This window comes from Symphalangus syndactylus, chromosome 3 (assembly GCF_028878055.3).
Source record: "Symphalangus syndactylus isolate Jambi chromosome 3, NHGRI_mSymSyn1-v2.1_pri, whole genome shotgun sequence".
NCBI classification, from domain to species: domain Eukaryota; kingdom Metazoa; phylum Chordata; class Mammalia; order Primates; family Hylobatidae; genus Symphalangus; species Symphalangus syndactylus.
In genome coordinates this window covers 73,705,522-73,733,334 of record NC_072425.2, presented here as the reverse complement: position 1 = coordinate 73,733,334, position 27,813 = coordinate 73,705,522, and the positions used below count along the sequence as shown (strand labels likewise).

At 38.5% G+C, this 27,813-nt stretch overlaps 1 protein-coding gene across 23 annotated transcripts in view; it reads right to left on the bottom strand.

Moving 5' to 3' along the window:
* The window catches only part of TRPM3 (transient receptor potential cation channel subfamily M member 3), a 943,194-nt gene that overhangs the window by 217,276 nt on the left and 698,105 nt on the right, over positions 1 to 27,813 (bottom strand). For all 23 annotated transcript variants that reach the window (XM_055272296.2, XM_055272299.2, XM_063636996.1 and 20 more), the window contains one exon: positions 23,869 to 24,043. In XM_055272296.2, the coding sequence (XP_055128271.1) occupies positions 23,869 to 24,043 (175 nt within the window). The remainder of the gene's footprint in view (positions 1 to 23,868; positions 24,044 to 27,813) is intronic.

Here is a 27,813-nt window from a genome sequence, read left to right as displayed (position 1 = left end):
GTGGTTAGGAGAGCTGAAAGACAGTAAGAATCTTATCCTTTGAGCCCAATTTCCCAGTTGTTGAAGTTGTGGGTCTGGCTAGATCATTTAGTGACAAGAACCATAGAATTCTAGAAGTGGAAGGATTCTCTAAGGTGTTTTCCAAAGTCTGGGATACCTATTACAGGTGGAACAAAGGTGATTTGATCCATTCAAAGCATAAAGTTAAAGCAATTAAATATTAAATAACTGCCCTTTCTGATTCAGTTCTTTTTGCATCCTTCTGATTGCAACAAGAAGAAAATCTCATTTTTAGTGCTTTCCTGCCTTTAACAGCTCCCCAACACTTGTAGATCTCCCCTTTTAACAAAGAAAAGATATTAGGTCTCATGCCTTTGGCAAAAAGAGTTTAATAACATTGTTTTAAATAAGATTCCACAAAACATTTGATATGTCTGTAGCACGTCATGGTTTAACACACACAATGGACTTCAGAGACAATCTCATAACAATCTATGAGGCAAGTGGGATTAATTTCATTTTGCAGAAGAGAAAACTATGCCCTAAGGAGGTTAAATGATTTGTGCTAAGTCATATGCTTGATGATCTCACTGTTTGCGTTGAGCCTATTGACTTCAGCCTTGCCCCATGGTGTTGCTGTTCCTGATTGTATTCTAAGTCTTTCATAGTTTCCTAATCATCTGTATCAGGGATGACAAGGGAGAACACTAAATGAAGATAATCGCAAAGTGCATCAAGTAGTTTGAAGGGTATATTTGCGGGCCGGGCTTGGTGGCTCACGCCTGTAATCCCAGCACTTTGGAAGCCTGAGGCGGGTGGATCACTTGAGGTCAGGAGTTCAAAGCCAGCCTGGCCAACATGTTGAAACCCCACCTCTACTAAAAATTCAAAACTTTGCCAGGCATGGTGGCACGTGCCTGTAATCCCAGCTACTCGGAGGCTGAGGTGTGGGGATTGCTTGAGCCTAGGAGGCAGAAGTTGCAGTGAATCGAGATCACACATCACTGCACTCCAGCCTGGGCAGCAAAGCAAGACTCCATCTCAAAAAACAAAAACAAAAAACAAGTATATTTACTTCTAATTTTTGATAAGTATTTGCTCTGCTGAACTAGATTTCTTCTGTTTGGGTACAAAGGCTTACTCTATCTTCTCTGAAGATCCTTTCTTATTTTGTAACCATATTCCTTAGGATATATGGAAGGCTGTCTTTTTTTTTTTTTTTTTTTTTTTTTTTTTTTTTTTTTTTTTTTTTTTTTGAGATGGAGTCTCGCTCTGTCGCCCAGGCTGGAGTGCAGTGGCGCAGTCTCGGCTCACTGCAAGCTCCGCCTCCCAGGTTCACACCATTCTCCTGCCTCAGCCTCTCCGAGTAGCTGGGACTACAGGCACCCGCCACCACGCCCGGCTAATTTTTTGTATTTCTAGTGGAGACAGGGTTTCACTGTGGTCTTGATCTCCTGACCTCGTGATCCGCCTGCCTCGGCCTCCCAAAGTGCTGGGATTACAAGCGTGAGCCACCGCGCCAGGCCCTGCTTTCTTAAAATTATCATTTTGTAGTTCTTCCCATCTTCTTCTGTGCAACATTGGAGTGATTTAAAATTTTTTACTGTAATACTTAATCATCAGAAAAATTAGAGATGAGCCTATTTTAGATTTCTTTTTATGGTGCTAGAATATTGATTGGAAATTTCTTGACATCAAAATATGGTTGTAGCATTATGTGAAATTTTTGTTTTAGAATTGAGTCTTGACAAAGTCATCTTATTTATGGAAACTGTTAATTTGTGGCTTTGTATCTACCCATGTTATTTTTGGTACATCTCAAATTAGAGGATTTTGTGATAGGAGGTGTAGTCATTGAAGTGAGGCAGATCTCTATACTATGGCATTTGTGTCTCCATTTAAATGCTATACTTATGATCTGGAGCTTTGTAGATGAGTCACAGAGTAATTTAAAATAGGCCAATGTTCAGCCAGTGCTCAGGGTAACCAACAAAACGCCCCACAGTTTGCTATTAGTATTCTGTTCAAATGCCCTCAATACAACCCACACATACAAATACATTTCTCAGAATGAATTTAATTACCTGCAAATTACCTGCAATATTAGAGTTTTGTTCCTAGATTTAAAAATTAGGAAATGTATTTAGAATTCAATGGGACTCTAAGAGCTAACCTTAGGTTAATGACTTTCGAGGAAGAGCCCTTCCTGTGACCCCCATAGATGTTTTCTATTAGTTTATCCAGACACAATATGAGAAAATTTTAGCTATATAAAAAAACGTGTTAATAACACCACAATTTGGCACTTAAAAGACACAATCACCCACAGAATATCTAATTCTCTAAAGAAAAATGAAATTTTATCATTTGCTAGAAGCCAAAGCAAATTACTAAATGTTATATTAAGGGCACATAAAGTTGCATGTCTTGCCTGAGGTCACAGAGAATGGCATATTTTTCTCCTGCTTTTTTTGTAAAAGTTGCCACTTCCTCCCCAAATGTCATGACTCTGGTAACATGACAAGTAACACCATGATTCTTCCCAGAGAGGCAGGAAGCATTGATAACAATAGCATTATGGCCACCAGGGCCAGGCTGTCTGGATTTAAGCTGTTACCTGTTGGCTGTGTGATCTTTTGTAAGTTAGTATTGATGCTCTATTTTTCATATATGTAAAATGCGAACTATAATAGTACTTATCTCATAGGCCTGTGAATATTAAATGAGTTAAGCTTTGTAAAAGGCTTAGAAAAGTGCCTGACACATAACAAGTCCTGCACAAGCATACGCATTATTCAGAGTCCTACGATGCTTTTTAGGAAAGAATCACTGATGTATTCCTTCTCATGAAGTAGCACAACTAGTGGGCCAGGGCCTCTATGTACAATGCAGAGTCCTCTCCTGGCGTTAACAGTGCTCTGCTCATCTGGTGAGTCCAGTGGTGTAAGGCTGGAGAAATAACTTTCCCACTTTAGAGAGGTCAGAGACCACCAGTTCTTTCCTATGTTTGGGAAATGGAGATATTAGCAGATTTAGGAGGCTTAATTATAGTGGAGTCTTGCAAACACTCCATGCAGACATCTGCTTGCTCATTCATTCATTCAACAAACAATATTCATGCCTTCTGTGTGCCAGGCACTAAGTTGGATATAGAGATATAAATAATATTCAGTTCTAGCCTCAAGGAACTGAAAAAGTTGTACGCCATGTATTCTGTAATTGATGGGTATTACCCTCCAAAATTTATTCATGTAAAACAGCACTTATTTGTTGTGTTGATAATTTTGTGGGTCAAGAATTTAGGCAGGCACAATGGGAATGGCTCATTTTTCTCCAGCATATCTAGGGCCTCAACTGGAATAGCTGGAATGGCTGATGAAGACTACAATAGCTCAACTGTGGCCATATGTCTGGGGCCTCAGTTCTGTTCCATGTGGCATCTGTTGAGGCTAGAATATCCAAGATGGCTTCCTTACTTCCAAGTCTGGTACCTGGCCTGGTCTGGCTAAAAGAGCTGAGGGTTGGCTTGCATTGCTCTTTCCCTGCTGGTTGCAGGGTAGATGGACTTCTTACATGGAAGCTGGCTTCTCCTAAAATGAGGGTTCTGAGAGAGCATTCAAAGAGACTCGGGCAGAAACTACAAGGCTTGTTGGGACTTAGCCTCAGAAGTCCTAGAATGTCATTTTCTTGTACTGGATTATTGTAGCAAGTCACTAAAAGTAGCCCAGAATCAAGAAGATGGAAGGAATAGACTTCACCTCTTGATGAGAGCATGAATATACACTGAAGGAATATATTAATGGTGATCATCTTGGAGACAAGCAATGATATCAAGTGATTCTGTTCAGATGAGGCATAAACAGTGATCTTTTCCATATTTTGGTGATAAACAGCCTCAATTGCCTTACTTTGAATTGCCTCTTCTAACAGATCATTATAATGAGAACCACCATTTCCCTCAAAGTTATACTCCAACTATTCATAAATATTTCTAAAATATTATTACTGATTTGTGCATAGAACCTACAAATAGTTTCTCCTCTTGATCCAGCTGCCTATTTACATTTATTTGGCATTTAGTGTGTACCAGGTATTTCTTTTAGGCCTTGGTGCCTGGCCAGAGACTTTTTTTCCATGGATACTATCATCACATTTTGTGCCTGTTAAATGCTGCATATAAGGGACATCTTCAGTAATATGTGTGTATGCTTGGGTCAGCCCTTAAGGCCCAGTTTAAGTCACCACCAAAAACAGGTTTTTTTTTTTCTTGATGTCTTAATTTCACTTTGGGGTCTGTTTGGAGAGATAAAGCAACAGCAGCACCTGTTGATGTTGCCAATTTCTGCTAGAAACCATCTTTTCTTTTCAAAACTCAAAGAATGTTTGGAAATGATTGGGCCAGGTGTGGTGGCTCACATCTGTAATCCCAGTGCTTTGGGAGCCTGAGGCAGCAGGATTGCTTGAGGACAGGAGTTCAAGAAGTGAATTGGCCACCCAACTCAAAAACATATATTTGATTCGGTTTCTGAATACTACTTTATTCCTCCTTTGAATTGCTTTATTTACTAGTGAGGGACCTGAGACGGGTTATTTGATCTCTTTAAGGCTTCATCTTCTTATCTGTTAAATAAGGGTAGTATATGTCTTTTTAGGTCCATGTATTTGGGAAAAAGAGATCATGCATGGAAAGAACAAAATTTGACTTCCTAAAATATTTTTCCAGTTTTCCTCATTCTCTACCTACTTTGGTTTGTGTCCTCATCATATCTTATTCAGATGGTACCAACAGACTGCTAATTGGTTTCTTCTCTATCCTCCTCCTGTCCATTCCCCACAGTGTTAATTAAATGGTTCTACAAAGCAGACATGATTCTATTGCACCCTTCTTAAACCCCTGCAATAGCTTTCCATCACCAGCAAGATAACATCTCTACTTGCATACAGCATTTAAGGTTTGTCTATGGTCTTGCTCCACAGCTAGACTCATCTCCTGCCACTCTGTCACACATATCCCATGAATACTGAATCTCCCAAGCCCACCAGACTCTTGCATGCCTCTATATCTTCAGCTTGCTATATCTGCTACTTGGACTATTCTGTAGTCCTGATCTCATCACTCAAAACTCATCATTTAAAACTCAGCTCAAACTTCACCTCCTTTTTCTTTTTTTGACTTTTATTCTAGAATCGGGGGTACACATGGAGGTTTGTTACAAGGGTATATTGCATGATTCTGAGCTTTGGAGTACAGATGATTAAGATTCAGTTGTAAGACTATTAAGCTTTAGTGAAGACATGTTAATTCACTTGATTTAATCATCCCACAATGTAAACATATATCAGGACATCACAATGTATCCCATAATATGTTATTTGTCAATTAAAAATAAAATTTAAGAAAATGTAAAAAAAAAATCACCCTCATCTCCTATGTGAAAGTCTCTGATTACTGCTCCCTTGGTGCTCTCAAGCCACTTGATACATATTTCTATGATTATTATATTGCATGGAAATTATTTGTTTGTGTTACTCTAGTAGATGATGAACTTTTTGAAGCACAGATTGTTTCTTTATTCTGCATGTACCTTAAGTTCTAGAAGAGTGCTTGGTTCAATGTTAGCTATAGAAGAATCTTTGTGGATTGACCGAGTGACTGAGTAGCTGCCTGCTTTAGGTGGGTGACCAGGTGGTCTTCCCCATGCCTCTTTGTCCTCATGCTGGGATGTACTTCAAGCCCATTTGGGAGAATGGGAGATATGGCATAAGGTTTTACCATCCAGCAATTTGGTTTTCTTGATCCTTTTCCTTTTAATCAGATTTATCTCTAAGAAATATTCTTGGTCTCTATCTTTCTGTTGTTGTTTAAACTCAAAGAGTGTTTAGAAATGATTGGACCAGTGGTGGCTCACACCTATAATCCCAGCACTTTGGGAGGCTGAGGTGGCAGGATTGCTTGAGACCAGGAATTCAAGAAGTGAACTGGCTGCCCAACTCAAAAACACATATTTGGTTCTATTTCTGGATACTACCTCATCCCTCCTTTGAATTGCTTTGCAGCTCTTGTCAGGAACACACAGATTCTTATTCACTTCATCTCCCCCATAATGCTTAGGGCAACATCTTGCCCATAGAAGTTCTCAATAGCTGTTTGAAGACGTTAAGAGTTTCAATAATATCAAGGTAATTTCCCTCACTTAGATGTTGGTGGTTTTGACAACACAAAGCAATTATATCACATAAAAATCAACATAACATACATCTACATTTTTTCAACTAGTTCCACATCATACGTTGAAGTGGTGAGGCCAGTTTCGCAATCTGCTATAGGAGATGGAATGACATAATTAAGATGCTACGGCATGGTGCCTTTGGCTGTAATACAGCTCCTTTATTTTCCAGTGAGGGACCTGAGACAGGTTATTTGATCTCTTTAAGCCATCGTCTCCTCATCTGTTAAACAAGGGTAGTATACGTCTTTTTAGGTCGATGTATTTGGGAAAAAAAGGAGATCATGTATGGAAAGCACCTGGCACTGTTCCTGGCACATAGGTGTTAAATAATTGGCAGTTGTTATTATTAAGAACATTAGGGGCTTTTGCACCTACAGGAAATCCCAATGATGCCTAACTCAGAGCTGAAGCAGGGTAACCGGCATGCATATTAGCTGGAGGTGGCCATCCCTATGTGGGAGATAGATTTCAGTATTTCTGTGAAATTCGGATGCACTAGGTCTGTGAATAGGATGCGAAAGGCCACATTTCAAAGCCACTTAGCTGGGGTATCAGTGCGGAGAGCTCATTAGCTCTTGGATCATATTCATCAAAAGTTATGCAAACTAGTGTTGCTAAGATGCCCTGAAACCATTACTCCTCAGATAATTTTATGCCATCCTGAAGCCAAACGGGTGTTAGGATAAGAATTCATACTTGGCTGCAACCTCCTACTTTAATATTTTTGAAGTCTGTATGTTCTAGAGAAGGCACAAATCAGCAAATTCTACTGAGAGATTTGATATTTAGGATAAAAGAATGATACAGTTTTAGAGCAACCATTCTATGGATGAAGGATCCAAGGTCTGTGAAGGTGAACTGATTTGCTTAAGATGATATAGCTGGTAAGCATCAGAGCTGGATTTAGAAGCCAAGAGAATCAGGAGGGAAAAATCTCTCATAATGACTTATTCAAACCTAAATATGTAGGTTCAACTTAGTGTATTAATATAAAGTTAGTGACTTGTTTAAATGATTGGCTGTAAGTGGAGATTTCCTCTATTTTATGCTTAAGATGCTGCATCTCATGTGTGTGAAGACTCAGTAATGTGATTACAAGGATCCACTACTTTCTGAGTTCATCACCACTTAATCAGATGTCCAATGTTTCTTTTTAATTACTTAAATGGCAAATAAACATTTTATTCAACAATTAGAAGCCCTAAGAGTAACTCTTATAGTAAGAGTTAACTGTAACTGATTGATGATGATGTTTTTCAGAAAACACCGGTTGGATAGAAAGTTATAGAAGGTTGAATGGCACACAGAGACATGACCAATAGAGAGAATGGGCTGGTTAGGAGATTACTTTTCCCAACCTTTTATGAGAATCAAATCCAGAAACAAATGGCTTCTATCAGCTAAGGCCTGTGAGAAATAGTTGCTGATTTTACTTTAGGGTCTATTCTAGAAAAGTTCTTCACCTAGGCTTTTCCTGAGGTTTGCATCCAGCGATATGAGGTAGTTAGAAGGATATTAGAGAAGCTGCCCATAATCAGGCAGGATGATGGTACAGTCTGTTTGCCAACAAAGTTTATGTACTGTGCTCATAAAGTGATCCTTTCTTACGTTTGTTATTTTTTCTTCATTCTTTCTCTTCATTCTTTTCCTTCCTTCTTTCCTTCTCTTCCTTCCCTTGCTTACTTCCTTCCTGCTTTCCTTCCCTTTTCCTTCTCTCCTTCCCTCCCCTCTTCTTTCCTTGTTCTCACCTTGCACTCCTGAGCCAGCTATGGTAAAACAGAAGGCACAGATGCACATCAAAAAGGAAACTGAAGGGGGGTGGTGTGGTGGGGGTGACAGTGGTAAGAGAGGTACTTAGTCCCTTCTATAAGACAAGCTTTGTGCTGTGCATTTTACACATGGAATTTCATCAGACAGATTAAGAAAATCCTCACCAGACTGTAAACTCCTTGGATACATGGACTGTGCATTCTATTACTTATATACTCTCTTCTCCCCTTCCCTCAGTGCTAATCAAGGTGCAGAAGACAGAGGCTTTTCTGCCACCCTTTATCTTGATCTCCTTTACTCTGCTTTCTTACCCCATAGCATATATCTTCTAACATATTACATAATGCGTTTATGGATTATGTTTATTACTTTTGTCTATCTAACTCTGCTAAAATAAAAGCTCCACAAGGGCAGGGATTTTTTGTCTATTTGGTTTACTAGTGTATTTTTGCCAGTGCCTAGAATAGTGCCTGGAACATAGTAGGTGTTCAAAAAATATCTATTGAATGACTAAATACATAATGCTGACTGGAGGAAAGAATGTAATTAAAAATAGGGAAAATGTCAAATAATATTTGAGATCTATCAGACATTCAAGGCTTCTCAGTTTGGTAGAAACCAACTGCAGAAATGCTAGAGCTATGTTATCCAATATGGTAGCTGTTACTCATATGTGGCTATTTAAATTTAATTATAATACAATGAAATGAAATTTAAAATTCATTTCCTTTGTCACATTAGCCACAGGTCAAGCACTCAGGGAGTCTCTGGTTGGACATCACAGATATGGAAGATTTCTGTCATCACAGAGAGTATTTTTTTTTTTTTGAAGCAGGACCTTGCTCTGTTGCACAGGCTGGAGTACAGTGGTACAATCACAGCTCACTGCAGCATCAGCCTCCTGGGCTCAAGTGATCCTCCCACCTCAGCCTCCCAAGTAACTGGGACTTGGCCTCCTGAGATGCTACCACACCTGGCTAATTTTTCATATTTTTTGTAGAGACAGGGTTTCGCCATGTTGCCCAGGCTGGTCTCCAACTCCTGAGCTCAAGGGATCCACCTGCCTTGGCATCCCGAAGTGCTGGGATTACAAGCGTGAGCCACCACACCCAGCCATATCATCAGAGAATTCTGTTGGGCAGTGCTGCTCTGGAGACAGGCAGGGCTGCCAAACTCTCCATCTCAGGCAGGGACAAGCGGGACATTTAGATGAAAAATCCTGAACAACGTTGGCTGTGTCTCTGTCGTGTCTCTTCTTTCCTTTGCCTTTGGTTATGAATGTGCACAATAGTAGAAGTGAAGTGCTGCCAAAGCATACAGGGACTGCCACATGTCAGGTGGATTCTCTGCTGCCAACATTGGAAGGAAATCACACCCTCTGAGTTCATTCCAAGTGCAATCCCACCAGCGAGTATTGCCATAGCCCAGGCAAGAGGAAAAGTCAAATTTTTTTATTGTTTTAGGACCCACATAAAAGACAGAATCAGAGCTGGACTGAATTTTTGGGGTCTCCAGGCAGATTACAACACTGGCGTCCTGCAACTGACTGGTCTTACACGTTGGTGCAACACTTACTCACAGGAGAAGTTACCCAGCATATGAGAGAAGGGAGAGAAGATGGAATCGGGGTGCCACTTCCTCTGCTGTCCGGAAAGCTCAGCTCTGGGGCAAGCAAAATAAAGCTCTTGCAGTTACTGGGTCCCACCTTCTTAGAGGACAACATGGTATAGCTGCTAAGGGCCTAAGCTCCAGCTCCAGTCAGTCTGGGCTGACTACTCTCTAGCTTTGAGCTATTTAGCAAATTACCTAACCTTTCTGTCCTCAATTTCCTCATTTATAAAATAGGGATAATAATTATAGCCACCTCATGAAGTTTATGAAATAAAGTGCCTTGATCAGGCTGATGCATGTAGAAGCTCTAAAAAATATTAATTTCAAATTTTTGAGCATGCTGCTGGGGAGAGGGTCAGAGGTGTGGGAAAAGGGGAGGGATAAGTTTAAATTCTTTTTCAAGGTAATTTATCAAAATATTCCTTTTATTCTTCTCTATGAAACACTGGGACAAATATAAGTGTCTCTATTTTTGTTACATGTTTATAGATTTCTAGTTTTTCAAAAAAATTTCTCATGCATTTTTCATAGGCAATTGCTCAGTTAGCTTGTCTCTCAGTCCAGATCCAAGCAGTATCCTACACTAAAGCGTTTCTCGTTCTTCATCTCCTGTGTATTATGTCTGTGTGGAAAGGCTCACATGATAGATAACTTAAACACTGTTGTGCCTTACGGAGTTGATGAAAAAATGGACCATTTCCTTTGTTCTATCTTCCGGATAGCCGGATGTCTTATTTTTCCTGTTGGTTTCATGATTCAATGCACTACGTGATGATTGCCTGGTAGTCTTATAGCTACGGGGGTATCTATAAGATTTTGGCTTTATTTCAGTTCATGAAATAACAAATTCATGGCATGTTGACTCCAAATTCCTATCTTTGCCTCAGCAGACATTGTTAATCTATCACAGTATGCTTTATTCTGCACTGAGATGCAATCTTAGGAATCATGTTAATACATCATTCCAGGAAGTCTCTACCAATTTATTGGAGTTGACACTCAGATTTAAACTACAGTTTACCCTTGAACAACAGGGGTTTGAACTGTGTGGGTTCACTTCCACTCTAATTTTTTTTCTTCCTCTGCCACCCCTGAGATAGCAAGACCAACCCCTCCTCTTCTTCCTCCTCCTCTTCAGCCTATTCAATATGAAAACAACAATGATGAAGAACTTTATGATGATCTCTTCCACTTAACGAATAGTAAATATATTTTCTCTTCCTTATGGTTTTCTGAATATTTTCTTTTCTCTAGCTTACTTTATTGTAAAAATATATTATACATGTAACATACAAAATATATGTTGATATGTTACTAGTAAGGCTTTTGGCCACTGATGAACTATTAGTAGTAAAGTTTTTGGGAAGTCAAAAGTTATACATGGATTTTTGACCACATGGGGGGTTGGCAACTCTAACCTCATGTCATTCAAGGGTCAACTGTATTTGTCATCAATGCATTAGAGATAATAAAATCTCAAATTTACTATCAAATGGCAAAAACCAAGGAGATGAAAGGCTTAAACAACTCCAAATTTTAAGTGTGTCTCCAAGACACTGAATCATGGTTCTATGGATTTAGAGGAATGGATTATTTACTGCTTACTCAAGACTTTTGGAGGTTTATGCTCATGAATGGACATTTGCTTTGCATGGAATATCCCAAGAAAACATAATAAATATGTACATCGACTCTAAGAGAGTTGTCCAACAATTAGGATAGTGCAAAAAGATGTTATTGAAACTGAATGGAGACTTTTCTAGACAACAGTAATGCAGACTTGAGTTAACATTGAAATCCTACTTTAATGCATTTTTAGTGTTTCTCTGACTGAAGAAGCTTTTTAACATGGAAATCCTACTTTAATGCATTTTTAGTGTTTCTCTGACTGAAGAAGCTTTTATAGCATGTGTTCACTGCTCTATATAGTTTTCATAAATCCTGTGGTCCGTGATCAACATCTGAGAATTGCAGGAGGAATCTGGGGAAAATCCATTAAAAACATCCCAAACATTATTTATTATTAATAATACCACTAGGTAAGGCGTTAATCCACTATATCCTTAGCAGCTGTAGATCCTAATGTCAGCCAGGTTGATTCAGAATCCATTTCCTCTAAAGGAAAGGAATGAAACACCAGTACATTTTATTATTTGCACCTCACTCAGATAAATTTGTGGATTTTAAAGCCCTTACTGCATCTTTTTGTGAGAGAGGCTAGGTTGTGAAACTTCAGAGAAAATTTACTAGAAATTAAATGGGTAAAGAAATGCATTTGTACACCTCATGGTAAGGCAGAGAAGCCTTGTGACAGCAGGAAGTGCTTGGAGAACAGTGGGGAGGACAGCTCCATTGGGTTGTAGGATGAATGGAAGGTTTGTTGAGTGAGAGCTGGCTCTAGAGAAAAGCTGGGGCCAGGATACAGTGGATCTTGAGTCCAAGCAAAGGAATGTGATCTTGACCTGTAGGTCAGGGGTCTTCAATGGAGTTTCACAAAGAAGCCCCTGGAATTTTGAGGAGGAGCTCCACAGCTGCCTCAGAGCTGCCTTTGTAGGTGAGAGCCACGCAGAAAGAAGGAGGCTCTAGGAAAATAGTTCTGAAAGTATCGTCTCTGGACCAAAAGCATAGCACCGCCTAAGTATTCCTTTGAAATGCAAATTACCTGACCTCAAGCAGATTTATTGAATTAGAAAATCTGGGGGTGGAGCCAGCAACTGTGAGATTTTTTTTTGTAGCTTTTTCCTCTTATTTTAAAAAATGCATATCTAATTGACAAAAATTGTATGTGTTTATGGTATTTATGGTATGTTTTGATATGTGTATACACTGTGGAATGGCTAGATCAAGCTAATTAACATATGCATTAACTCACATGCTTTCATTTTATTATGGTGAGAAAACTTGAAATCTACTCTCACCAATTTTCAAGTATACAATATATTGTTATTGACTATAGCCCCCATGATGTACGATACATCACCTGAACTCGTTCCTCCTGTATAGCCATTTGTTTTCACAAGCCCTCTGGGTGATTCTGATGCAGAATAAAATTTGAGAACCATGGTCTAGGCCTCCTATCCCAGCTTTGACAGAGTAAACCTGCACCTTGTCTGTATTACATACTGCACCTCTACCTGAGGTTTCACTTGAGAAAGAATTCAAGGACTTTAAAAAAGTAAAAATCAATCAAGGCAAGTGGGAGGTTAGGACTCTTTAAAGGTTGTTCATTCCAACTGTAAAGTCGAAGGAAGCTGGGGTAGGACACTGCAGATGCTGAGCTTCCATTGCTGGCCCCTGGAACCCTGCCTCTCAGCTGAGAGAACAATCATTCGCCATCAACTAGCACCATTTCACTTCTAAATACCTTTGCTTTCCTCTTCCTTTTTTCTTTCTCTTTTTAGATTGGTTATATATTTTGAGCTAGTCAAAAAATGATTTGCAAAAGAAACAAGGAAATAAGCAAACTGAATGCCCTTAAAAACTCCATGTAAATAAAAATACTAAGCAATAAATCTGTCAGTCCTGTCAAAATGAGTATTTTTATGGCACAGCTTGCTTTTCAGGGAAGAATGTTCAAGTCTGATAAATGTTTGGAACCAAGTACAGCTGTGGGAAAGAGAGAAATGTGGTGATTGATGGTAAATATGTTTTTCAAGTCAACTGGGTTTCAAAGACAAAATTTGGCAGAGGGTACAGAGGGCTTGTGGTAACAACGCAGTGACTTGTGAGGAGAATGCAGGTGAGGCCCAGAAACCAAGGAAAGTATTTTTGAAAACATCAGAGAAGTGTGGGCCATAGACCACTCTCAATGGAATTACCTGGGGTTTGGGATTCATATACAGTTTCTTGGGCCCCACCCCACGTGCATCAAAAGTCAGGATATTTAGGGGGAGCTGGATCTCCTAAAGCTCTCTAGGTGATTCTCAGACATGCTGAAGTTTGATAACCACACGTTCATTTGGATTTTTGTTGTTGTTGTTGTTGTTGTTGTTAAACAAGTAGCCAAGAGTTAGCTAAGGAAATCTAAGAGGAATGTAATCAATAGAGAGCTTTGAAATCATCACTTGGCATTGATGCGCTTTCTGAAAGTGGTAGATGATGGTTCTTTAAAAGGGATTTCTCTATCATAAAAGATTATGCAACTATGTTTTCTCTGATGTTTGCTCTTTATGTTCAAGGACACTCTTTCCTAAAGAGTTTTGCTCAACTCCACATTCTCTAGAAAAGAGTGTGGAGCTGAGCAATTATAAAGCAAATTTAGTCTTTGTAGGGAGCCGATGAGCCAATTTAGATCAATGAAACTTTTCACCTCCGTGGTGCTTTCTTCCCTGAAGAAGAAACTCTGGATAATTTTTTTAAAGTCAATGCTTCATTCTTCCCATGTTGATACAACATGAGAGATCAAATAGGGAACTCTAAGACAAATGTATTTATTTTATTTCACACTTTCTTAAATACATGGAGCTACTCTAGCCTTATAGAGCTTGGATACAATAACACAGGTGGCAATATGTCTACGTCTTTATATATACTACAGAGGCAAAAACTGCCGTGGTATTGTCTCCATGACACTTTCTCCATTTACTCCAACCTATGCTTCCTTCTGCCTTCCCAGAATTCAATAATAACATCTAATTGAAAAATTATTTGTTAGTATATTAGTTCAAATAAGATTATGTGTACAATTCTTGAGGAAAGTTATACTACTTTTCATAGCACCCATAGTACCTAAAACAAGCATTCAAAAAATACCTAGTGATTGATTGATTTGAAAAGTTATACTATCAGTTCTACCTTTAAGTCTTCACTTAAATTTTAAGCATATATATATATATATATACACACACAGATAATTATAGGGATTAGGGATTAATATATATACTTATGTATATATAAAGTAATCTTATTGGATTAAATTTATTAAATTAAATTAATTTTATTAGTGTATATAAATTTAACACACACACACACACACACACACACAAAACACTGCCACACTGTCTCAATGAATTTGTCCCTTTTACCAATTTTCTTCAATGTTATTCAGATTAATTCTTTCTCTCAGTTGAGTTATATAAGGGAGGGTCAAATATTAGTTCTTCTCAGTCATCCAGGCTGACCCTCCACTTAGATCTAGTTTTTGATGGAAAAGAGGAAAAGGAAAAATAGAATCATTCTATTGCCATTTTGTGGATATTAACATACACTGTTCCATTGACAGCATTCTCATGAAGAATGCACCACACGTTTATTTTACCCTCTGTGCTCTTGTGACCCTTTGTGCCTTTATCAAAGCACACATGACCTTCTAGTTATCTGCACTTGTGTCTATGTTTTAGTCCTCATTATAAAGTCCTTGACAGCTAGGGCCGTGCCTTATTCATCTTCCAACAGGCCCATGCGTATAATAGGCACTCAATAAATGTCAACTTGGAAAACAGTTTATAAAAATGACCCTTTTAATAGATAAAACCACCAGTGTTCTTTGTCTGTACAAGATGTTTCCAAGGTTTCCCTTCTGAGAAAGTTATAAAAAAGAATCAAGTTTTGACATGATTTCTCATAGAAAATTTTAGAAAAGAGACAAGATAAGATGAAATTTACAAAAACTATAATGGATACATGAAGGCAGCATGCTTGATATGTCTCCCTTATTCTCACTTGACATTCCAATTATGTCTAAATCATGCTGGAATACAAACCATTGAGATCAATTACGTTCCTTTGGCAGGTCTTATACAGACAAATGATAAGGGTTTGACACACTTCAGCTTTAGATGGAAATCTCTGGAGCAGCAGGAGAAAACAATAGTGACCACTGCACAGAATGACAGGCCTTAGGGATTACAGACTACACTTGGGTTTCTAAAATGTCTAGCTTTCAGCTTGAGGAGATTTTGGGTTGAGACAATGGGGTTTTCTTTTTTTTTTTTTTTTTTTTTTTTTGAGACGGAGTCTTGCTCTTTCGCCCAGGCTGGAGTGCAGTGGCGCAATCTCGGCTCACTGCAAGCTCCGTCTCCCGGGTTCACGCCATTCTCCTGCCTCAGCCTCTCCGAGTAGCTGGGACTACAGGCGCCCGCCACCACGCCCGGCTAATTTTTTGTATTTTTTAGTAGAGACGGGGTTTCACGGTGGTCTCGATCTCCTGACCTTGTGATCCGCCCGCCTCGGCCTCCCAAAGTGCTGGGATTACAAGCGTGAGCCACCGCGCCCGGCCGGGGTTTTCTAGATATACAATCATGTCATCTGCAAATGGGGACAGTTTGACTTCCTCTTTTCCTAATTGAATACCCTTTATTTCCTTCTCCTGCCTGATTGCCCTGGCCAGAACTTCCAACACTATGTTGAATAGGAGTGGTGAGAGAGGGCATCCCTGTCTTGTGCCACTTTTCAAAGGGAATGCTTCCAGTTTTTGCCCATTCAGTATGATTTTGGCTGTGGGTTTCTCATAGTTAGCTCTTATTATTTTGAGATACGTCCCATCAATAACTAATTTATTGAGAGTTTTTAGCATGAAGGGTTGTTGAATTTTGTCCAAGGCCTTTTCTGCATCTATTGAGATAATCATGTGGTTTTTGTCTTTGGTTCTGTTTATATGCTGGATTACATTTATTGATTTGTGTATGTTGACCCAGCCTTGCATCCCAGGGATGAAGCCCACTTGATCATGGTGGATAAGCTTTTTGATGTGCTGCTGAATTCGGTTTGCCAGTATTTTATTGAGGATTTTTGCATCAATATTCATCAAGGATATTGGTGTGAAATTCTCTTTTTTGGTTGTGTCTCTGCCAGGCTTTGGTATCAGGACGATGCTGGCCTCATAAAATGTGTTAGGGAGGATTCCCTCTTTTTCTATCGATTGGAATAGTTTCAGAAGGAATGGTACCAGTTCCTCCTTGTACCTCTGGTAGAATTTGGCTGTAAATCCGTCAGGTCCTGGACTCTTTTTGGTTGGTAAGGTATTGATTATTGCCACAATTTCAGAGCCTGTTATTGGTCTATTCAGAGATTCAACTTCTTCCTGGTTTAGTCTTGGGAGGGTGTGTTTGTCGAGGAATTTATCCATTTCTTCTATATTTTCTAGTTTATTTGCGTAGAGGTGTTTGTAGTATTCTCTGATGGTAGACTGTATTCCAGCAACTTCAGCAAAGTCTCAGGATACAAAATCAATGTACAAAAATCACAAGCATTCTTGTACACCAATCACACACAGAGAGCCAAATCATGAGTGAACTCCTGTTCACAATTGCTTCAAAGAGAATAAAATACTGAGGAATCCAACTTACAAGGGACATGAAGGACCTCTTCAAGGAGAACTACAAACCACTGCTCAATGAAATAAAAGAGGATACAAACAAATGGAAGAACATTCCATGCTCATGGGTTGGAAGAATCAATATCGTGAAAATGGTCATACTGCCCAAGGTAATTTATAGATTCAATGCCATCTCCATCAAGCTACCAATGACTTTCTTCACAGAATTGGAAAAAACTACTTTAAAGTTCATATGCAACCAAAAAAGAGCCCGCATCGCCAAGTCAATCCTAAGCCAAAAGAACAAAGCTGGAGGCATCATGATACCTGACTTCAAACTATACTACAAGACTACAGTAACCAAAACAGCATGGTACTCGTACCACAACAGAGACATAGATCAATGGAACAGAACAGAGCCCTCAGAAATAATGCCACATATCTACAACTATCTGATCTTTGACAAACCTGACAAAAACAAGCAATGGGGAAAGGATACCCTATTTAATAAATGGTGCTGGGAAAACTGGCTAGCCATATGTAGAAACCTGAAACTGGATCCCTTCCTTACACCTTATACAAAAATTAATTCAAGATGGATTAAAGACTTACATGTTAGACCTAAAACCATAAAAACCTTAGAGGAAAACCTAGGCAATACCATTCAGGACATAGGCATGGGCAAGGACTTCATGTCTAAAACATCAAAAGCAATGGCAACAAAAGCCAAAATTGACAAATGGGATCTAATTAAACTAAAGAGCTTCTGCACAGCAAAAGAAACTACCATCAGAGTGAACAGGCAACCTACAAAATGGGAGAAAATTTTTGCAACCTACTCATCTGACAAAGGCCTAATATCCAGAATCTACAATGAACTCAAACAAATTTACAAGAAAAAAACAAACAACCCCATCAAAAAGTGGGTGAAGGACATGAACAGACACTTCTCAAAAGAAGACATTTGTGCAGCCAAAAAACACATGAAAAAATGCTCATCATCACTGGCCATCAGAGAAATGCAAATCAAAACCACAATGAGATACCATCTCACACCAGTTAGAATGGCCATCATTAAAAAGTCAGGAAACAACAGGTGCTGGAGAGGATGTGGAGAAATAGGAACACTTTTACACTGTTGGTGGGACTGTAAACTAGTTCAACCATTGTGGAAGTCAGTGTGGCGATTCCTCAGGGTTCTAGAACTAGAAATACCATTTGACCCAGCCATCCCATTACTGGGTATATACCCAAAGGACTATAAATCATGCTGCTATAAAGACACATGCACACGTATGTTTATTGCGGCACTATTCACAATAGCAAAGACTTGGAACCAGCCCAAATGTCCAACAATGATAGACTGGATTAAGAAAATGTGGCACATATACACCATGGAATACTATGCAGCCATAAAAAATGATGAGTTCATGTCCTTTGTAGGGACATGGATGAAACTGGAAACCATCATTCTCAGTAAACTATCACAAGGACAAAAAACCAAACACCGCATGTTCTCACTCATAGGTGGGAATTGAACAATGAGAACACTTGGACACAGGAAGGGGAACATCACACTCCAGGGACTGTTGTGGGGTGGGGGGAGCGGGGAGGGACAGCATTAGGAGATATACCTAATGCTAAATGACAAGTTAATGGGTGCAGCACACCAACATAGCACATGGATACATATGTAACAAACCTGCACATTGTGCACATGTACCCTAAAACTTAAAGTATAATAATAATAAAAAAATAAAAAAATAAAAATAAAATGTCTAGCTTTCTGGTGACTTTCTCATACCTTTGGTCATTTTGATGTATATTTGCAGAGAAACACGCTTTTGCCACATCTCTGCTAGGAATACATAGTTACATAATTTGATGCCATACAACACTTTTTTTTGTTTTTCATCTCCAGTTAGCATTCATTTATGCCTTTGCCTCAGCTAATCAAATAATGTAGGGACCCTTATTAAACATCCTTTAAACAGGAAAGTCAAATTTTTATTAGAAATGTATTATCTATTCTCCTGCTCCCAAGCCATTGCTCATTTATTCTTCACAATATCCAATACAAATTCCACTGACACACAAAAATGTGAACAGTCTCTTGGTGTTTTCCCCATTGATAACTTCCCAAAAGTTAGTAACAGATGACTAAAAAACTTGAAGGCTTTCTGCTACCAGAAAGCTCTGCTTCTGGTCCTAAAGTATCTAAAAATGGTAAATACAGATGATTATCTCTGGAATGAAGATGCCAAAATAAACATAAAAATCAGTAATAAAATTTGGATGAACGAGGAGCACCATTTTAGAACACAAACGCATTTGGATACCTTTTTCACACTGACATTTTTTATGGGTGAAGTACTTGCTCACTGATTGACAAATGACGGGCTAGACAACATTTCTCTGCAATCTAACACTTCGGTTGACCATTATCAGGCAAAGTAATCTCTGATTTCAACGTCAGGAGTCTACATCCTGAAAGGTATGGTTCTCCCAACTATGAGTACTACAGTTCATATTGCTCAAACACAAAAAGTAGAATCCTAGTATTAAAAAACTTAGGTGATTCAATTACTATTTGGGTGGCATGAATCTCTTTAACTTTGTCATGTTTAGTCATTCATGATTTAGAAATAAAATTTGATAATATTTCTAAAGCAACAAAATTAATTAGGGAAAGTGACTAAAGTTTAATTAATTAGTGACTCATTCTAAACTATGACAGATGAGAAATAGAAAATCCATTATGCCAATGAGAAAAAAATGGGAGTTTGACCATTTCTTTCAAGTACTATATGCCACAGAGCAGAGATAGGGAGAAAGAGACTCAAACAAGAATTTAATTGGAATTGTCTCTTAGTTTATCCAAACCCATTTGGATGGTGATAGATGCAGTCTGTCTTTTTCTATCCTAAGTAATCTCATCTACAAAAACTAATCAGTTTTGTCAATTACAAATTACTTCCAAAGTGATTGTCTTTCAAATTCACATTCTAGAAGGGAATTCAAAGATAAAACACAAAGTTCACAAAGGTTAAAATGTAAGGCTTTTTTTTTTACTCTTTTAAGATTATAAAATTAAAGGCTCTCTAGCTGAATAGTTCTTGGATCTGTATTATTTAGGAATCTTTAAATTAACTTAAAACATTTTTAATCATATTTAAGTTACCAAAGTAATTGGAAAGATACTGATGCAGCCCTGAAACAAAGGTTTCATAAACAGGATGTATTTGTTCTCTACATCCAGTTCTATTTGTACAGTGATGCGCATTTATATAGATTTGTTTATATGATCATATAGTTGTGGATTTACATTTATTTGTAGTGAAACATTTCCAGCACTGTTGGACTTTATTAGAAATCAAAGAAGAAATCCTTCCTGGTGAATAAGGTCTAGGTGGGCCATTTTTCTTTTTCTTAACATAAAGCACACTACTGCAAGATAATGTTACTTGGAAATGATTTTTAAAATTGGCTGCACATGTGTGGCTAGACAATTTCTTACCGAGCTAAATAAACGTGATTAAATTCTTGAAGTTATTCAGGTAGCACAGACAAACATTCTGACTTCATTTTATCATGATGAATTTATAATCGCTTTCCTGGAGCAAGAGCACACTTTTATCATAACACTACATATAAAATACAAAGCTTCTCTTTAGACTTCTATTTTCTTAATAACCATTTCTAAATGTTTCTTAAAATTTTTAAAGTTTTAATTTTAAAACATCTTAAGATCAAAAATTATACTTAATTCTTTACCTCCGCACTAGTTATGTGCATAAACTCATATTCTTTGATAAGCAGCCATTGTTCATAGTTTGTGTAGATCCCATATAGATTGTGCTTTTGCATATTTTGACTATAAAAAATTACAGCAAAAACTGCTAATTAAAGTTAAAAGAGGATGATATTTTTGGCCACGTGCGGTGGCTCACGCCTGTGATCCCAGCACTTTGGGAGGCCGAGGTGGGAGGATCATGAGGTCAGGAGATCGAGACCATCCTGGCTAACACAGTGAAACCCTGTCTCTACTAAAAATACAAAAAATTAGCCAGGGGTGGTGGCAGGTGCCTGTAGTCCCAGCTACTTGGGAGGTGGAGGCAGGAGAATGGGGTGAACTCAGGAGGTGGAGATTGCAGTGAGCTGAGATCGCATAACTGCACTCCAGCCTGGGTGACAGCGTGAGACTCCATCTCAAAAAAAAAAAAAAAAAAAAAAAAAAAAAAAGAAAACATGATATTTTTTGACTCTTAATTTTGGGGTTGGTGTATAATGGTCTAGGTAGGAAAAGGGAAAGAATCCCCAGGACACGGGGTTGATCAGCTTGGACATTGGTTTACAACCAGGAATGCATTTCTTTTGATTTCTTTGGAATACCAATAGTAATAATAATAATACGAAAGTATAATGAAAAGAGGAAGCTGAAGACAACTGAAGTGCATTTGAATATTTACAAAACAGTATCACTGAAGTACTGTATGAGGAACACTACAGCACATACCATAAAACACATTTCAGTACATGTTCATAATACACCAGCAGGGATTCTGGCCTGGGATCTTGGGCTGTGTGGCTTTGGACAAAGCGCTTAATTTAAGTAATCTTAATTTAAATAATAATTTAATTTAAATAATCTAGGTCCCACCCAGTTCTAAAATACATAACCTTTCCTCCATATTAAAGCAGGAAGGGCAATCTAAGTATTTTAACATATTTATATTTAACTTATTAAATATTTTAACATTTTCAAGGTAGACAATCCAAGATCATGATAAATAATAGGCACTAAGTCCTGGCTTTCATTGTGTATACACCTGAGAAAACTGAAATGCTGAGGTGAACAGTGTACTTTTCCATGAGTTTTCTGAAAAAACAAAACAAACAAACAAAAAAACCCAGAAAAACAAAAGGTGCATTCTGAATGCAAATTTGCATCTACTTTGTAGGAATACCATAAAATAATTTGGAAACTAAAAAGTAAGAAATAAGCCAAAGCTAAAAACTGTATTAAAACTATTAAGTTTATTTCTGAAAAATAGAACAAACTGCTAGATTTAGAGAAAGGAGAACCTTGGTTAATTTTTCTTTTTTTTTTTTTTTTAAAGAGAGTTTCGCTCTTGTTGCCTAGGCTGGAGTGCAATGGCACGATCTTGGCGCACTGCAACTGCAACCTCTGCCTCCTGGGTTCAAGCGATTATCCTGCCTCAGCCTCCCAAGTAGCTGGGATTACAGGCACGTGCCACCACACCTGGCTAATTTTTGTATTTTTAGTAGAGATGGGGTTTCACCATGTTGGTCAGGCTGGTCTTGAACTCCTGACCTCAAGTGATCCACCTGCCTTGGCCTCCCAAAGTGCTGGGATTATAGGCGTGAGCCACTGTGCCCAACCCTTGGGTAAATTTTTAATAAAACAAAGCACAATTCAGAATCTTGAACTCTGGGTTGGTTGCAAACATAGAGAAGTTTGGGTACATACTCACTTTTTAGGTTCTGAGCTATAAAATGGACCAATATTTACTATAAAAAATAATAGTAATTTAACTAAATTTAAAGAGTTCTGAGCTATAAAATGGACCAATATTTACTATCAAAATATAATAGTAATTTAACTAAATTTGCCAGTAAAGAAAACTCCACCTTTGAGTTTATAAAAATTAGAATTTTTTTTTTTTTTTTTTTTTTGGTATCAGAGCTTTCGGGTTTGCAGTGTTAAGCTGGAGGCTCAATGCCTTTTGTTATTCCTCATTTCACAAACATAGGTTCATCTACTAACTAGGTAGGTGTACTGTTTTAATGGCTTATGTGGAGTACTGGGCTGCTGTCAAAGATGAGGAAGGGGATGGGGAGAGATGGGATGGTACTGACTTGCCATGCTCAGTCTCTATTTAAATAAAGCAGGCTGGGTACAAGAGGGATGGGTACGAGAGGGATGGAGGAGGGAGCATCCTGCTGTAGGTAAGGTCACTTGTATTTTTGTTTTGTAATACTTGTCTACTTACTAGACTTACTGTGAGCATCTTGAGAGTGACAATTAATTGTATGTTTTTCTTTTTTACATCTTAATGTTTCGCCTAGTACATGGCACCCAGGAAACACTTAATGTATATTTATAAAAGGCATGAATAAAAGACCATCATCTCATTTGGGGCTTTCCCCTCCCCAAAAATTTCATGTGATAGGGGAATTGATTGGATTAGGAAGTTCTTACTTAAAACATCAATGGCTCCCCTGAGTTTTACCCGCTTAATCTCACTCACACCTTGGGATGGTTTATTTTGATCTAATAATCTGCAAGAGTGCCTGGATTTCAGCATTTGCTCAATGGGAAGTTGTATTGGAGGGGAGTGCTGTGAAGGGGGAATCTTTCCTGGGGTTGGGGGTTTTGGGCTGTTGAAAGTAGCATTAGGAGCCTAACAGACCAAGGAAAGGGCATGAGGGGTTCAAGAGGAGTTTACAAAGGACCAGAGTAGTGACCATTAGAGAGATTTGACTTTCCCAGCCCGTCTAGAGAAGCCTGATGGTACGGTCTACCACATATCTTCACAGTGGCTTCGCAATGCTGGTGTTTGGAGGCCAAGCCTGGAAGCTGAACAATCCAGCTTCTCTGAAGTTACCAACCTGATCCATCTGGTATAGACTGGCTGTGTTTCATGTGTTAAAACTCAATTCCTGCTTCTCCTTACTGGGAGGAGGAGAAGGAGATACGAAGAGAAGAAAAAGGAGACGACAGCCTATGACCTCCTCTCTTTTCCTCACCCTTTTCATTATCCGTGTAGCTTTCATAGAATTTCCCACTACATAGGACATTTACAATATGTTTCTCTGTTCTTCACCACAGCCCTCCCATGACAGACATTTTTTAGACAATTTGTTCATAGCTTGTTTTCATCTGAGGTCTTGGTTGAGCTACTGAAAACATAATCCACTCATACCCTCGTTTCCAAACAGGCTTTAAGGTTCTTCCATGGGGCCTGGAAAGTTACCTACCCGCCTTCTTCTGAGTATTTATGCCCAAAGGCCAGGATGTCCGATGCCCGTCCACTCCCATCACAGACAACCACCGGCACGGGAGGGGTGTCTCGAAGGTACTCCAAAACAATCGAGATCACGTTGGGTCCTCCTTCCACTATGAGTGCCACCACGGGAACACCTTGACCGATTCCTGCATTAAAAAAGGAAAAGAAAAGGAAAAAAAGAGAAAAGAACACAAAGCCAGCAAACCAAAGAAACAAAAAGAGAAACAAAAAGCACAAACTAAAATTACTGAGAACGGGGGAGGTAGCAACATATGAAGGGATACAGTACTGAGCAAAAATTTACAGAAAACCCTTCAGCCAAATTTTCCCACCAGAAAGTCTATTTGACTTTGCCCTCTCCCGTCAGCTCTCAGGATGCTGTGGTCAGTGAAGGCATGGGGTTCCATACTTTACAGGGGAGGGCCTGGGGTGAGGAGGGAGAAAAAGAAATTAGTCAACAGACAAAGCACCAGACCGGCAACCAAGAGCGTGGAAGCCGAACATGATCTGAAGCAAGTCTTTTATCTTTCCAATGAGTCTGTTTCCTATATGAAAAGTAGGAAGTTAAAAAATGCCACCTGAAGTTATCACAGGGGTAAGAAAATGCCTACATGGCCCTTTTTATTAAACACTATCAAAATCAGCTGGGGACATATTTTAACTTGTTGAATCAACTACTGGCTGAATTCTGGGTCTGTCTTTGACCATAGATGATCAGATTGATTATTAATTTTATTTTTTTTGATGAGTCTCTTTCCTATATGAAAAGTAGGAGTTAAAAAATGCCACCTCCCTGAAGTTATCACAGGGGTAAGAAAATGCCTACATGGCTTTTTTTTATTAAACACTATCAAAATCAGCTGGAGACATATTTTAACTTGTTGAATCAACTACTGGCTGAATTCTGGGTCTATCTTTGACCATAGATGATCAGGCTGATTATTAATTTTTTTTTTTTTTTGAGATGGAGTCTCACTCTGTTATCCAGGCTGGAGTGCAGTGGCACAATCTCAGCACACCGCAACTTCTGCTTCCCAGGTTCAAGCAATTCTCCTGCCTCAGTCTCCGAAGTAGCTGGGATTACAGGCACGTCCACCATGCTCAGCTAATTTTTGTATGATTATTGATTCTTAACAGCACGATTGTCATGATGAATTACCCAGGAGATATGGTATCTGCCATCTGCCATTATTGCATCTGCCACTACTGAGCAAGGAGCTAGGCAAGTGATGTGAGTTTAGTAAACATTTGTTGGATTCAGTCGAATTAAGTGTTTCCCAAAAGTATTTAAGCTATTTATGCTGAGCCAGAAGACATTGCTGTTTTCAGGTGAAAATTGCTTTAATTGCTGTATGCATGGTTCAACCTAACCTTAAAGAGAAATAATAAAATCAAATGTCCATGAGAGACATGATGAGAAAGAAGAATTCATTTCTAAGTGACATTTCAAGTATGATTTATCATTGAATAACTTCCTTTTGTTCAATTTGGTATCACATTGTATTTTTTCTCTCTGCTGCCTCAGAATAGTTAAGGAATTGAGCAGTACCATAAAAATGAGCTGATCTTAGAGGGCACACACGGCAGTTATCTTAAAAAAGAAATAATCAAAATTCTGTACCGCTCCCATAAATATAAACTAAAATAAAACAACTCTTGGACATCTGAGTTTTCCCTTTTACTTCTTTTGCTATGCTTTTATCTGATGTCAAGAAACTGCTTCCCCGTAATGAGTAATAGTTTAGGATTTGGTTTCTTGCTTGGGTAAAAGATATTTTTGACTTATGTGACCTGTTTTACTTCTAAAGTATAAATACTTTAGTCTCCTAGGGCTTTATCTCCTTTAACTTGATGTTTTTCCTGGTGTGATTTTCATCTTAAAAGAATGATCCAAATTGCCAGTTACACAAAAGTGGGTGCTGTCTTGCATGTCCACTTAAAACACGTAAAAGAAAATGATGATTGTTGATCAAGGCCAGATGCCAAGATTTCTTTCAGTTCCTACAGGGAACTGGGAGAGACAAGTGACCTGGAGACCCATTCGTTTTCTGTGGATGGGGAGGTCTTGAGAATTACTCTTTCAAATCCAAGGAGAGGGAAGTGAAAGGCCTTGCTGTTCTGTTTTGACCCAGGAGCCCTTAGTGACTCAAAGGATAGGTCGCCTTAAGGCTCTCTTTGGGTGTCTGTAAAGGAGACAGTTTCCTTATTGCTGCTGATTATGAAGATTGAGTAAATTCCTGTTGAAAGGTACTTTAAAGATTAAGGGCTGGCCAGGCACGGTGGCTCATGCCTGTAATCCCAGCACTTCGGAAGGCCAAGGTGGGTGGTTCACCAAAGGCCAGGAGTTTGAGAACAGCCTGGCCAACATGGCGAAACCCTGTCACTACTAAAAATACCGGAAAAAAAAAAAATTAGCTGGGCATGGTGGCAGGTGTCTGTAATCCCAGCTGCTTGGGAGGCTAAGGCTGGAGAACTGCTTGAACCTGGGAGGCAGAGGCTGTAGTGAGCCAGGTCTCACGATTGTGCTCCAGCCTGGGCAGCAAGAGAGAAACTCCATTTCAAAAAATAAAGTAAAAACAAAAACAGATTAAGGGCTAACTTGAAATGTTAATACAACATTTCTCTTTGGGAGGAGAATTTGCTCTCATAAAAATATCCACCCCATAGGGATTTGTATTTTATAACATGCCTTCAAAAAGGTAGCCTATTTTCCATTATTAAAAATTATTTTATGAAGTATTTCCCAAAGTATTATGTTGGTGCAAAAGTAATTGTGTTTTTTGCCATGCTATTTATTTTTTTCCCTGGATTTGCTTTAGCACATGCTCCTATGTCATTGACTTTGTATTAAGGAACAATACCCTATACCTGCTGTTTTATATCAGATGATATATTTAGACCCCTTCTAAGATCTTCTAAGACATCCTAGAATTTGCCAAGTTCTAGGACTCTTGGATTCTGTTGGTGGAATCTTTACTCCAACTCACAGACCAAGTGTGATCCACTCAGTGTTCTCGTGGAGGGAGAAGTACTTAGCATGGACCTTCTACCGTGTTCCAGTGATCTGGCATCTACAAGACAGCAGGAAAGATGGCTGGAAACCTCCTCTCCCTTTGAGAGCATACATAATTAAAAGATCAAATCTCATAGGTTGATTTGTTTGAGAGTAATACATGGTCAGTTTATTCTCTGTCAATATATTTGTCAATGTATCAAAATATTATAACTTCTGGAAGTACAGAAAGATTTTCAGGAAAATGATTTCCTATATTTGAAGTAAAACTAATTACCAATTAAAATGATGAAAACAAACATATTAATCCAGAGCTGAACACACACACACACACACACACACACACACACAGAGTCAAATTTGGTGCCAAAAATTGAATGGAGCAAACTGTCATCTTTTTCATAAGTATTGAATATATCTATGCTTCCAAATTCTCTCTTATTTTTTTCAGTGATAATACATGGACATTTGTTCCATGGATAACAAAAGCCTTTATAGGCTACAAACAAAAGCAGTTTTGAATTTCTTAGTTATGAGAGGTAGAAAATCAAACTATGCCTAAAACTATCATGCTTAGTGTAACTTAACCAAGATATGTTAACATTAAACCTTTCTGTCAGGTCACACACACACTTACACACATACACATATTGTCTTTATTTCTGGCAAAAGAAAATAACATCAGATAACTAGTAATGACCTAAAGTAGTCTGTAGCCTATTCTTAGAATATGTTTGTGAATTTTATGAAAGCTAGGGTCCCGTTCTCCAGAAAAGTAAACATACAGGTGGGTAGACACAAAAATGTTTCTACGCAATTTGAGGGGCTTTATGGATTCTTGAAAGCTATCTTAGCTGATCATAAGCCTATGAATACTTTGTTAATGGACCCTTGAAAAACCCC